At 37.9% G+C, this 14698-nt stretch overlaps 2 protein-coding genes across 2 annotated transcripts; one reads left to right on the forward strand and one right to left on the reverse strand.

Annotated features, from left to right (window-relative positions):
- The first annotated feature begins 1627 nt into the window (after positions 1–1627).
- On the forward strand, positions 1628–3688 carry LOC117298601 (ficolin-2-like). Its single transcript, XM_033781919.1, has 2 exons — positions 1628–1679; positions 2661–3688. Exons 1-2 carry the CDS (start codon positions 1628–1630, stop codon positions 3686–3688), a joined length of 1080 nt encoding a protein of 359 aa, XP_033637810.1.
- Positions 3689–8773: 5085 nt separating this feature from the next.
- On the reverse strand, positions 8774–11558 carry LOC117298347. Its single transcript, XM_033781552.1, has 3 exons — positions 11391–11558; positions 10813–10850; positions 8774–9734 (listed from the first exon to the last, which is right to left on the reverse strand). Exons 1-3 carry the CDS (start codon positions 11428–11430, stop codon positions 9576–9578), a joined length of 237 nt encoding a protein of 78 aa, XP_033637443.1. The 5' UTR covers positions 11431–11558; the 3' UTR covers positions 8774–9575.
- Positions 11559–14698: the final 3140 nt, after the last annotated feature.

A 14698-nucleotide genomic window follows, 5' to 3' on the forward strand; every position in this document is an offset into this window, starting at 1 on the left:
TTATATGTATTTGTTTGTACTTGTTTTATGCCTCTGAAGAAGGTCCGGATTGGATCGAAAGCTAAGGCCATCTACCCTATTCATTATATATGTAATTATATATATATAAATTATTAAGATGTGTGCCGCTATACAGATAACCCAGAAAGGCTAAATAGCCAGAAAGTATCTTAAAGGCAGTGGCCACTATTGGCATTTACTTAAAATAATGTTTCGCATAAAACCTTCGGAGCTGTTGATAGCATAACACATTGTGAGAAACGACTCCCTCTGAAATAACGTTGTTTTCGAGAAAGAAGTAATTTTCCACGAATTTGATTTCGAGACCTCAGAATATTTTTTTAGGTCTCAAAATCAAGCATCTAACCGCACACAACTTCGAGTGACAATGGTGTTTTTTCGTTCATTATTATCTTATTATCTCGCAACTTCGACAACCAATTGAGTTAAAATTGTCACTCTTAGTTTATGCATATGTTAATATACACCAATTGAGATGACTGGTCTTTGACAATTACCATAAGTGTCCAGTGTCTTTAAGCCGCAATCGTTTGTAATCTTTTTATCAGCTTTTGGTGGTATTTGATCATGGGTAGTATTGTGCTATAGGTCCATTTCCATATTACCTATATTTGATTTCTGTTTTCTGTTGTGTGCATTTGAAATAACATTTTAAATAACATTTTTAATTTTTCAACTGAATTTGTAATTTATTTATATATTTTTTTTCACAGCAGTTATGACCAATCCGGGCTAATTAAAAAAATAATTTGGATTATACCATGTTCAGATAGCAATTGATGTGTTAAAGGCGCACAAAGGGAAAAACCATGTGATGACGTCATCATTACGTCATTTTACAATTCACGAGAACTTGCCAATATCAAACAATCCACGAAGTTTCAACATAATCGCGTCATTACTTCGAGAGTTATACGACTTCAAAAAGTGCACCTTTAATGTCGCGTCACGTGACCCCCGATGACGTCATTTAAAGTGATTACAGCAAATTTCACCACAGACATCTACAACAAGTAAATTTTGAAGAGTTTTCAACCTGCCGCTAGAGGGCGCTGTTGCAATTTGTGACGTCATCAATATTTTGTTTTTACTGCCCACCCTTGCTAGACACTTACGTCCTGGAAAGCTACTTCATAACTTTCACCACTTTTGAGTTACAAGGCACTTACGTTTTTGGCCCGTTTACTGTTACCAGTACTCCTGGCCGTGGAGGATTAGTCGTGATTAACGAGAGATTAGCGGTGGAAGTGTCAGTGACAGCCTGGTGTGGGCGAACTCCTTTGTTAGTTGTAAACCACAGTCAAGTACCAACTCTTTTGTGTTTCACCTGAGTAAGTCTTTCTATGGTTGCCGAACCGGCCCTAAATGGACCGCGCGCCTAAACAATCAACCAAATTTCAATATGTTGCATAATGCTTGTTACTGATATTCAGCTGTTGTTTGCTTATCCTGAAAATCACGTGGAAATTTGGTTGGTAATTAACCCCGTTTTTATCAAGGTAAAAATGTCATGCTAAGCAAATTTGTGTGCTTAGCAGCTCTATATCAGTATGTTAGTTTAGCCATTAGCCTGTTTGGTAGGGCATGTCTTTCATTCTGGCATGTCATGTCAGACAGTCAACCTGTCAGAGCGGTCAGACAGTCCACCAGCGATGTCAGTATGTCATTATTATAGTTAAATAATTGACCGCGAAAAGTCAAAGTCAATTATCAACGTTTTTGAATAGTCGAACCCTTAGCTTTAGCAAAAACAATATAATTATCTTTATGAGTTTCTCCATCGAAGTAAAACGCATTTAATTTCAGAGGCAATTTCAACCCACGTAAGGACGCCAGACTAATTTTAATCGTTATGAATAGAGCCTCAAGATATATAGAAACAAATTTAATGTACTGGCGCGCTACAACAATATTCTTTTGAAATTCATCAGAGAGGCAAACATCAATAGCTGACGAGTTGCCGCTCCAGTTTGGAGGCCACCAACCAGCCAAACAGCAATAGCCAAAGTTGACCCAGTTAAATTCAACGAAGAAGAAAATCAATATTTTAACCGTCGAGACTCCAGCTACGGAATATAAAATTGTAAACACTCCATGTCAATATTTTTTTGAATTTCTTCAGAGAGGCAAACATCCATATCTAACAAGACCCAGGTTGCCGCTACAGTTTGAAGGCCAGACGAATTGGCCATTCAGCCAATCAGCAATAGCCACGACACCGCAGTAGATCCCACTTCTGCGCTCTGATATCAGTTTGTCATTTTCATCGCTACTTGTCTGAGAGTAACACCATGTAAAATCGCTGTGATATCCTTCGCTGTCTCAATGGTGCCTGCTTGATAACTCTTGTAACGTTACTGGATGTATTGGTTAAGCTATGCTTTCAAGCTATTCATAAACAGTACATGTTTTCTTGAAAATACATAACTTGGGTTTACAAGCAGTTGGAGTCGGAGGCCTGCGTAGGGGACTGCTCCGTCCCCCACGACCCTGCACGGAAGAGGGCTAGCGGGGCCCTTGCTCGCCTGGGGAAAAAAATTGACCAGCGTTTATGCTTTCAATAATCCTGAGCAGATAAGCATCGGTAACTATGGAGGAGGCATGGTTTTGCTCTCAAAAAAACATTTTTTTATTCGTAGTATTGGTTGTGTTGAGCACACCAATTACAGCTTTAGAAATACTGTCGTGTGGTCATCAACTAGAGAGAGAGTTTCTATCTGCCGAAAATAAAGAATTGCGGCAAGTTTCCTACCGGCAGACTGTTACACGATCACATGTTCAATGTGTGAGTTATTGCCATGCTGATCCTCAGTGCCTATCGGTCAATTACCACATTGACACTCACTTGTGTGATCAGAATAATGCTACCAGGGCTCGGTATTCTGACCACTTCATCACACACTTTGGAAGTGTGTACTTTGATGCCGATGTAGACACGCCTCTCCTCTCTCTGCCTGATCCCAAACCCTCTACACGACCCGATACACCAACCCCAATCCAGCCTCGTTACAGCAGTTGCAAGAAGCTTCTTGAAGCAGGTCATACCGAGAATGGTATCTTCACAATATTTCCCGCTGGCTTTAGTGATGGTCTGAGGGTGTACTGTGACATGGAGACTGATGGCGGGGGATGGATCGTCATCCAGAGGCGTCAAGACGGTAGCGTGGACTTCTACCGCAACTGGGTCGACTATCGTGTTGGTTTCGGTGACTTGGACGGTGAGTTCTGGCTCGGGAACGACAACCTCCGTAATCTGACTGAGTTTGGAGGAATGTGGCGGCTGAGAATCGACTTCGGAAACTGGTTGAATGACACAGCCTGGTCGGAATATGAAGGTTTCCGTATTTCTGGAGAGAACTTTCGGCTCAACGTGGATTCTTACAACGAGAACAGCACTGCAGGGGACTCGCTCCTTAATGGTCCAAAGCCACGGCTCGTGCATAATGGAATGATGTTTTCAACAAAAGATAAACAAAATGACAACGACAACATCGGTTGTGCTACAAAGTACCATGGGGCGTGGTGGTACAACGACTGTTTTGTGTCTACTCTGAATGGTCGGTACTATGTAGGAGGGACAGAAACCCTCGATGGCATGCACTGGAATGGTTGGAACAACGAAAAAACCGTGAAGACATGCTCAATGAAATTTCGCCCAGTTGACTAGTCGATACGAGTCAAATATACACCGGAACAAACTTTGAAGGCTAACGAGTCCGTTTTGTGTATTTATCAGTCAAGATAAAATCATAATGTGATTTGTAAGAAGAATTGTTTTCGTAGTTTAATTAACAGCAAGTTAGTTTATTTACACAACCAGTTAGCAACTGGCTAAGCATTATTTTTTGAATAACTCTGCGCATGAATTCATTAAAATCCCATTTTTACTGACTAATATTAATAAGGAACAACGCTTGTGACACGTAGTTAAGTCAGGGCAAAGCCGTTGACCCGCTGTTTTTTAACAACGCAGACTAGTCCGCTGTTTATAATGGGTGCGTTCGTTTAGCTTCCCTGGGTCGACCCCGGTGTGTGGCGGCTTTTGTTTCCAGGACGAATGTGGGTTATTATAAGCACACGTTTGTCCTGGGAAAGAAATGCCACACACCGGGGTCGACCCGGGGCAGCTAAACGAACGCACCCAGAGAATTCGCCATTTACTCGTACACAAACGAGCATTAGTCTGTCGTGTAGTTTTTTTGACACACTTGCACATTCTTTTTCCAATTACAATAAGTAGCTTTCTGGAGGACTGCTCGTGCAATGTATAAATAGTGATCACTGCAAGTTTTTGAAATAATATTACGATTTGATACTTCAGTAGTTTAGTTTAACTATTTTGTCAATATAATAATTGTAAACAAATAATACTAAAGAGATTGAACACGAATTAAGTCATCAAGTATTAAGGTCTTATGATTATTAGGATTATTATTTTTTAAAGCCTTTGAAACTCACAAACCTACGTAAGCGTGTTGCCGCCACATGATAAAAACAACGGTCTTGTACAAGTTTCATTCTTTATAAAAAGTAAAAAATCAAAGCAAAGGAACTTTGAAATCGAAGAATTGTATAATGCATTTTTTAGACGGAAATTAAATTTAAATGTATTGCGTTTATAGTCAAAATGTATAAACAAGCTAGTGGTGTCGTTGATGGTGTAAGGTTAAAGTATGTTAACACTTTAAACATGATAGTTTTGTGAAAAATTGTGTAAATGAAACAAGGGTACAGATACCGTACGAAACTCATTTGAATATCCAGAAGCAGCATGTATCATTTTGCTAAGACAAAACAAAGTCATGATTTGTTGAAGTAAACACTTTTTTAATAGATGTTAAATAGATAGATTTTAATAGATGATTGCCCGGTAGCTATCACTTGTTCTTTGTATTGTAATTAAAGGATTCGTTTCCTTGTACAACAGAGAGATGTTGTGCAAAAGTTGTGTCAAATAAATTGAAAAACCAAACACAGAGACTCTTGACATGTGATTGGTGTAATCTCGTCACGTGTCACCTTTTTACAGCCGATCGAGGCCACATCAGCTAGTCTGTGCACAATTCCATAGAACTGCTGAGCACAACATTTTGCTAAGCATGATTTTTTTTCGTTGGTAAAAACAGGATATCAATGGGATAAACAATCAACCAAATTTCCATATGTTGCATAATGCTTGTTACTGATATTCAGCTGTTGTTTGCTTTTCCTGAAAATCACGTGGAAATTTGGTTGGTAATTAACCCCGTTTCTATCAAGGTAAAAATGTCATGCTAAGCAAATTTGTGTGCTTAGCAGCTCTATATCAGTCTGTCAGTTTAGCCATTAGCCCGTTTGGTAGGGCATGTCTTTCATTCTGGCATGTCATGTCAGACAGTCAACCTGTCAGAGCGGTCAGACAGTCCACCAGCGATGTCAGTAAGTAGTGGATTCTTTCTTTTATGTTGCTGAATGGCCCAAAGAACGCGGTCTGGTGTGCATCTATAAAGACCCTTTATTGAGCATTTAGCGGACTCTCCTATTCAACGTTTGGTGCCGATTAACAAAAGGTACAGTTTGGACTCCACCATGAACCACTCTCTGGATTTCTATCAATGTGTGCGAGGTTCATATGCAACGCTTGCTGTGTCTTCTAGATGAGTGGTGCATTCTGAGGCTATACGTAGAAATAGATTGGAGATGTTTGCCACGCACAGCAAAGGGGTTGGGGTAAGTAGAGTTTACGTTAGTTTAATATCAGATAAATTTCGGTGTCCCAGGAAAATGTCCACCGGAGACGGTTCCCATAATGGGAAATTAACATGGGCTGAAGGTGGATGATTCAAAAGAGGGCGCTATCAGATGAAGTTTGTAGACAGTTCGCAATCATGGGTGCGTTCGTTTAGCTCCCCTGGGTCGACCCCGGTGTGTGGCGTTTTTTTTCCCAGGACGAACGTGGGTAATTATCTGCACACGTTCATCCCGGAAAAAAAAACCGCCACACACCGGGGTCGACCCAGGGAAGCTAAACGAACGCACCCAAATGGGAGACAGAATCATGGATTCCTCCGTTGCATTCAACGCGACGGAGTCCTGGTGGGTATAAAGGTCCCGCACAATTTCTAAAAAAGTTGCACTTCAAATGTTTACCTTATTGAGAATGCTTAAGTTTTACTCACATGTTCCTTTTAGGCGGAGCTCCATGGAGGTCGTATTGACAATTGTTGATTATCTTACTTGATGTTAATATTTTGTGGAGAAAAAGAAATTGAAGTCTCCCACATCCACGTATACTGAACGGACTTGCTTAAAAACACCTTTGTTGCGTTGATCTCTACCGCCCTCTAGTGGTGGATAGACTTGAGACACATGGGGTTATTTATTTAGTTTGCTAGAATTGTGAACTCGTTGAAAGTGTAGTAAGGGTTCACTAAGAATGCATTAAGAGAATTTCAACTTCTCAAATCAGGTAAAAAATAAAGAAAATTTTAGTCAAATTTGTGTTCGCATTGTAAAGAAGCTTTATACCCAGGACGTCAGTGTCAGTTTGTACTACCTGCCCTAGCCTGAACATCTGACGTCACACTTCGAGGCTCGAGAATAACGCCAGAGACCGGTGTCAGATGCAATTATGTCCGCCATGTAGTACTGTCCTCTCGAAACACTTTTGCATATGCAATCGTGTCCGGGGCTATGCAAAAACCATCCGGCAGACACGTAAGCGAGCGTGCAATGCACTGAACCTACGTAGCCTATATGCAGCACGAATATTCACGTATTTTATTATTGCAGCGAATACCCAACGGCCAAACATTTCCCATGTCATTCAAGACATACACTAAGCTTGTAAAACAAAAAAATGGCAAACGTGTTCCGTCGACCGAGGGCGTTTAATTTACTGCAATGACAGTTTTGCACGGGGCGGACACAACTGCATATGCAAATGTGTCCGGGCGGACACAATTGCATTATGCAGCACCGTCCGGGTGGACACGATTACATATACAAAACCGCCCGACGGACATTATTGCATATGCAATAATGTCCTCCGGATAGCATAACATAGAGGACATAATTGCATGCGAAACCGGCATCCAAAACCGGCGTGTGTTTTGACCTTTGACCCCATACATTTCACATAGAGGTACGCAGTCAAATTCTGTAACGGACGTGACAGGATGGAAAGCTAAAGTCACTGTGCACGTTTATCTATATCTATAGTGGAATCACTGGATCTGAGAAGCTGGGACCTGTCTTTATGGACAACAGAGGGAGTTTTCGTGATTATCGCTTTTGCTAGTAAAATAAAAGCGCAAAGTCCTTGGATATTGACACCAGAAAGTGTGAGTTTTTAAGGCTATCGTTATAATTAACGACCATTAGAAGTTGACGGTGCGTTTATCATTGATCCAACATCCGCTTTGATCAACCCGTAAAAAAAAACCCCAAACTGAACAAACTATACCAAGGGGTGTCCTCCATTTAACAGGTCCCTGGATTCCTTACACTTATTGCGTGCGAAAAACAATTTACCTTGTATGAGAATTTAATGTTCTATGTATTAATTTCGGAAAGTACAGCAACAGTCACAAGACCAGCTTTAGTTGAAGAAGCTGGTAGACTAGTCAATGTCAAAGTGGGAGTTTCCATGCTCGTTACCATGTACGGTTTTATGCTAATTATGCTAATAAGTGTTGAGTAATTGCCAAACGTGTACAGTGCCTTTAATGAAAAGGAGTGACAAATAATGTCACTCTCCATGTCCCAGTGGTGTCAATTTCGCTCTTTTGAGAGTGAAAGTCATTGTGTCACTCTTTTTGAGTGAAGTTGGAACGAAATTTACTCTAAATCGAGGTGAAAGTACCCGTATTTCACTCCCCAAAGAGTTGTCCGCCAAATGGTTCTTTGCAAGGGTGGTGGTGAAGGGGGGGGGGGGGGGGGGGGTAATGTTGAAACTGACCCGTTCGGCAGGTATGTTGGTGAGGAAATAACCAATAGCCTTGGCAGTTTCCGTTGTACCTCTTACGAAAAAAAACTTCAGAATCTTATAGGAATAGGAATCAAAGAAGTGACGAACATTTTATAGGAATTCTAAAGGACTTTATTTAAAATCCTATAGTTTTTTTTAGGTATTTCGTCTACAGATAGGACTTTTTTTTTAAGGGACTATTAATGATAAAAAGCCATCAATGGTATTCACACTTTAATCAAACCCCTTTGTTTACGACTACAAACATAATTATGTTGGTTAAATATGATAAGGAAACACCAGCAATACTTGTAAACGAGGTGCCCTTTTTCAGGTATATTATTTTAATTGCTTGTTTCCCCATAAATAATGGCCTTGCTTTTTAACATCCAATTTCAGTCTTCATAAAATATAATGGTAGTAATTTAAAGGGTCTATGAACTTTTTATTCCCAACATAAAACACAATGTCCAAAGACAACATTAAATTAACACAGTTTGGAGATAATGATAGTAGAAAGCTTCCCTTGAAATGACTACTGAGGTGCTGTAGTTTTTGAAAAATGAGTAAAACAATGTCACGAAAATAATTTTCGTCTCGGTTTAAGCATGACACGTTTTTACATACTAAACGAGTCAGTTCAGGTTAATACATTAACTGTTTTCTTAATCAATGTTATTAATCAAAAGACAAACCATAGAAACACAAAGGTAAACACACCAACGAAAACAAAAAAGAAGACGAAGGAGACCCCCCCCCCATTTTTTTTCAACAACAACTAAATAAAACATGGCACTTTGATGATTAATTTGTTTGACGTTATTTATTTCTGAGGGATATTGACGTGAACAGTTACTTGGTATTACATAACTCATTTATAAGCGTTGTTTATACCGAAAAACTCGATTTAACTAAAGACAATCTTGGAGTGCAGTATGATTTAACAAATATTTAAATGTGTCTTGAAATAGTAAATTTAATTTTGTGTGAAATTGAAAAGTACTATTGTGTTCGGTCATGATGTCAATAGTCAAAGCAAGTTACTACCAGATATTAAAGTCAACCAATTAACTGATTGATTCATCACAGGGAAATCTACGTGTTTCTTTTTTGCAAAAAAACCCCACTCCACAAAACCCACTTTTTTTGGTTTTCTTTTTGTAAACTTTCCTGGGTTACAATCACTGCAGGAAAATGTTCTTTCTACAACAATATCATCACCTTCACATGCGGGGGTCAGTCAGAATCAGTTGAAATGATGATCTCTATTTTGATTTAGTTCTGTATAGGATTTCTGTTGGGTTCGATAAAAACATAGAGGAACTGAATATTACCTCCCACCAAAAATGATTTAAAATAATTTAATAATTTACGTAAAAATAAATAAAAATGAAAATGAAAAAATCCAGTAGTGTTTTTAATTGTATTTAATGTTCGGGTCTTGAAGAAAACAAAATGAATGGAGTGGAACTTGAACTAACGACCTCTGAACTGTAGGCAAAAGTCCCAAGTTTCGTATACAGGTTGTAGTACTTTAGTAACTGTATACAAAAGACACAGAGGAAGCATCCTTTAACATGACTAGTAGCCAGTCTATGCGCCAACGTTAGCACGCACCATCTCTGACGTCACTAACTTCCTTGCCATCAGCCACAACTTTGCATACGGAGCACAGATTGATGTATGTAGTCCCGTCTGCGCACACAAAGTCATCAGGATTGAAGGCAGGGCAATCGGCGGTGTCTACATTGCTGCAATCAGGCGCCTTGTAAAAATAAAAATAAAAATAGATATATAACGAAAGGACAAGTAAAAACTTATGTATAGCATCTGAAAACTTATGTTAAAGGAACATTACAGAATTGGTTTTTGCTAACAAAACAGTTGCTTGCAGTGTAAGCACTCTATGTAATTCACCATTATACATAAACTGACAAATAAAACGCTCACTCAGCGATAAACTCCAAACGCGAAGTTAGATTATTTATTTCTCATCAAATATGACATTTCAGACAGAAATCAAGGGATATTTTCTACTATCATCATCATTAGACCGTGTAAGTTTTATGTAAATCTGTGATCTTCACGATTTTTGTTTCTAACCAATTCTGTATCGTTCCTTTAAAATAGGAGTTATTTTGCTAATTTATAACTATGTGGGATATAAGTAAGTCATAATGAAATAGAGGATAGATCGCAATAATTTTTTTATTCTGGAATTTGCGAATTTCAACATAACTGAAATAGTAATTACTAGTTTAAAGACACTTGACTGGTAATTGTCAAAGACCAGACTTCTCACTTATTGTATCTCAACATATGCATAAAATAAACCTGTGAAAATTTGAGCTCATTTAGTCGAAGTTGCGCGATAATAATGAAAGAAAAAACACCCTTGTCACGAGAAGTTGTGTGCGTTTAGATGGTTGATTTCGAGACCTAACAATTCTAAATCTTATGTCTCGAATTCAAAATCGTGGAAAATTACTTTTTTTTTCCCGAAAACTATGTCACTTCAGAGGAAGCCGTTTCTCACAATGTTTTATACTATCAACAGCTCCCCATTACTCGTTACCAAGTAAGGATTTATGCTAAAAATATAATTTTGAGTAATTACCAATAGTGTCCACTGCCTTTAAATGGTCAATGAAATAACACCGCTCCTTTTCAAATTGTTTGCTTATCTCCAAGTTTGTTAAAGACCCGAATGGAAATACACAAAGTTTAAGCAACTTGTCGGTTGTGTTTCAATTTACTCGTTTTTGTTTGATTCTTCTCAGTTTGTTTGATTTTATGTAAAACAAAATAATAATAAAATAAAATCTGCAGATTTTAGTACTTACAGCGGCTTTGACTCCACTGTTCTCCATAAGGATGAAGGCTGCAAAAAAAAGAAATAAAAAAGTTCAACGTTAAATTGGAATTGCTAAATATATGTTATCATATTATTCTTATAACGCTTTATAACACCATTATAAGGGGCGAATCAAAGCGAACAGTATTTTTTCCTGCAAGTTATATGGAGCTACGATTTGAAGTATGAGATCTGTTCCTTTAATGCATCGTGTAATTATTGTTTACAAGATGCTGTGGCGCAATATGCTGTCAACAATCAAACCAGGAACAGCGGGGCGAACCCCCTTCCCTTTTCGAAAAGTGCACTGCGTTATTTTTTGTGCGTTACACAATAACACGGGACCAACGGCTCTACGTTCAATCTGGACGAAGAAATTGTTAAGTGTCTTGCTTAAAGAACACAACTGTCAAGACAGCGACTCAAACCAACACTCTCCTATAATGTCACTCCAGAACTATTTAAATATTTTATTTTTTTCTTAGACAGATTTGTTTCCCAAATTAACTTTATCGGAACTATTTATAAGTGTTATAATTATTCTAATTGAGGGTATACTCAGCTTACCTGCAACAGCAAAGCAGATCAGTACGGTAAAAGACTTCATGGTGACTCGAAAAAAGGCTTGGAGGTTGTTCTTTTTGATACAGAGTTGAAGGATGTCTCACAAAAGCAACAACGGTTACAACTGGTGAAACATCTGGTGCGTTTTGAATTTTATGCTACCTGGCTGACCGTTTTGTGTCGCGTGACTGTGGGGAACTCGTTGCCATAATGTCATATGGGAAGTCACGTGACCTGACTGGACTTACCTGGGCATTTTATTTTAACGATTACGAAAAAGCATTATTGTTGCATTTTTGTTTTTTAATTAATTGTCTCACATTTCAAGTTAATGTTCATGCACAATTACCAATACATTTCCGAGCGTTACAAATTTGTTTTAGGCAATCAAGATATATTTTTCATGACTAATTATAAAGTCAAAGCTACCTATATGCATTAGTGTTTTTTTTATTTATTGAGTAAAATAAGACAGTGTGCATGAGTAATTGTTATTAGTTAATTAACTAGATACAGTTTCCATTGAAGCAGCTTTTTGTCAACTTGGTTGTGGGGGTGGTACACAAGTGTGCACACAAATGATAATGCCTATATCGTACAAACGAATACATGTAGCCAAATTATTTTAAGGATCGAAGTTGCCCGTTTCCGGGTCGACTTGACCAATTTTCGGGTCGACATGACTTTAATATTATATTATTATTATTGGTTTATTTAAGATTCAAACATCGCTACCTGAGGGCTGAATTGAGTTTAAAAGATACACAACACGAATATACATCATAGAAACAATTAAAAGGGAATTGTTTACAGAACAAAAGTAGGTACACTAGACACAATACTACAGGACTTGTGAGCTGAGTGCAGTAGGCATTGCTAAGTTCTCCAAAAGCAGTCGGTCGGCTTGCAGCTGATATTAACTGGTACTCGTGCTGGAAAAACAAAAATGATCTAGGTACCGAGCAATATCGACCTCAATTTAAAAATTTGTTTCTAAAAACCGCTCCACCTACTGATCTATAAAATGTTATCACTTTGTCACGGTGTTGTGTCACCATGGAGCACAACAAGCAAGTTGTTTCTAGAATTGCCTTCATGCCAATTTTTTTCAACAAAATTTCCGTCTCATGAAATATTGAGTTTTTGAAAAATCTGCATCTGACCTGAACCAATTCAGGCTGAAATAAAAGTTCATCTATTTTTCTTGAGTCCCCTGGACTAAATACTGATATTGTTTTGTGTTATACTTGATTTGATGTGGGACAACAAATCTTGTCAGATTTTGTTGCCTCTTGTGTTTTTTATTTTTAATTTTTTTTTTTTTAACAGGGTATTTTTTTTTCTCTTTTAGTACCTGTTATTCTTTTCCCTAGGTTCAAAGTTATATCACTCTGAATCGCAAACGAAAGAGAATATTATGGTTTTGGTAACTATTATAACAAAGTTTTCCCTCAATTTTTTCCCAATTTAGCTTTTTGGCTGTTCACTTCTTTGAGAAAGAGTGAACCAAATTGACGTATAGTAGAGTCCCTACCTTTTATTTGGTAACGTCACACCTAGGCCGTCTTTGTTTTTTCCTGCTTTCTCTTCTTCAACAAATGCCACCCACTCAGTATTAAATTGTAACATATTCCATAAAATATTATCACTTGATGTCAAGGAGGACCCTCTCCCCACTTCCCCACCAGCAATTTATTTTTTGATTGTTACTGGCTCTCAACTCCCAATTATGTTCCATCTTCCTGTGTCGTAATTTCTTTTATATTTTTTTAACACAGTCTCTGACCCGAAACACTTCCTGCCAGTATTGCTGGCTGTTTTCATTTTAAAAATTATTTTAAGATCTCTTCAATTCTGAGCTATCTTTTTTTCTTTGTGTACGTGACTCCAAATTGATGAAGGTTGCATCTCCAAAGTGACCTCATTAGTTGAGATCTGAAATATTTTGAAATTAAAAATGCTACGAATCGTACGCAACTTGCTAAAGTCGAAATAACTCCGCAATCCCTAAAAAGGCGTGTTTTTGTTTTATAAAAACTGGACCACCGAAAATGTGAATTTGTTATGCTTATAGTTATAATTATTAGTGTTTGTTCTTGATATATTTTGAAACCTTCAAGGTGGAGTCAGTTTGCTATTTAAAACAAACATCTCGATTAGTTATATGAATTAGTTATGGCATGTATAATTTGTGTACAGCCTGTAGTTGCTACACGTTAGCTTTAAAGGCAGTGGACACTATTGGTAGTTGTCAAAGACTAGCCTTCACAGTTGGTGTATCTCAACAAATGCATAAAATAACAAACCTATGAAAATTTGAGCTCAATCTGTCATCGAACTTGCGAGATGATAATGAAAGAAAAAATACCCTTGTCACACAAAGTTGTGTGCGTTTAGATAGTTGATTTCGAGACCCCAAGGTCTAAACTTGAGGTCTCGAAATCAAACTCGTGGAAAATTACTTCTTTCTCAAAAACTATGGCACTTCAGAGGGAGCCATTTCTCACAATGTTTTATACCATCAACCTCTCCCTATTATTCGTCACCAAGAAAGGTTTTACGCTAATAATTATTTTGAGCAATTACCAATAGTGTCCACTGCCTTTAAAGAACATATGCCAGGTAATACATAGGTATGTTATTACTTTGTGAAACATAACTATGAGTAATTATTTTCTAAAACCCTGTCGTCTGTGCACTGATGTCGACACATGCTGGCATGTCAACATTTCCATTGTCTTATAACCACATCTGTTCGGCTCCTATACATTGATACCCCAAGTTGGACAATGCCACTTGTCCTAGAGAGATGTCAATCACATTCTGTACATAATCGGATTGTCAATTGGTAATAATAGATTAAACAAATTATAAAACATAATTAAATAGGCAAACAAATAAAGTTATCCTTAGCAGGCAATACATAGACATGTAAACAACAACATTATTGACATAACAGGCCTGACACTTCACGGAGGCAATGAAGGCGATTGCCTCCGTTGCCCCTGGTCATTGCCTTGGTGCCCTAGAAATGCTCCAGTAGAAATTTACAATTTCCTCATAGGGTGCCCTTTGCCAAAGAGAAAATACATTGGTGCCCTTGCCCTTTCAAAAACGAAGCAAACAGCCCTTTACAAAAATAAACAAATAACCAACAACATCAGTTTGTGTTGACAGTGCACGGTGCATTGCAATCAAAAGGTGCCTTGTTGCAAGGTTTTATCGTGCTATTCATTTTTTGTTTAACGATTTTATTACTATATGTGATGTTTTTAGTATCATGTTTTCATTTATTGTTCTCTAAAGCTTTT

Source organism: Asterias rubens, chromosome 13 (assembly GCF_902459465.1).
Source record: "Asterias rubens chromosome 13, eAstRub1.3, whole genome shotgun sequence".
Taxonomy (NCBI): domain Eukaryota; kingdom Metazoa; phylum Echinodermata; class Asteroidea; order Forcipulatida; family Asteriidae; genus Asterias; species Asterias rubens.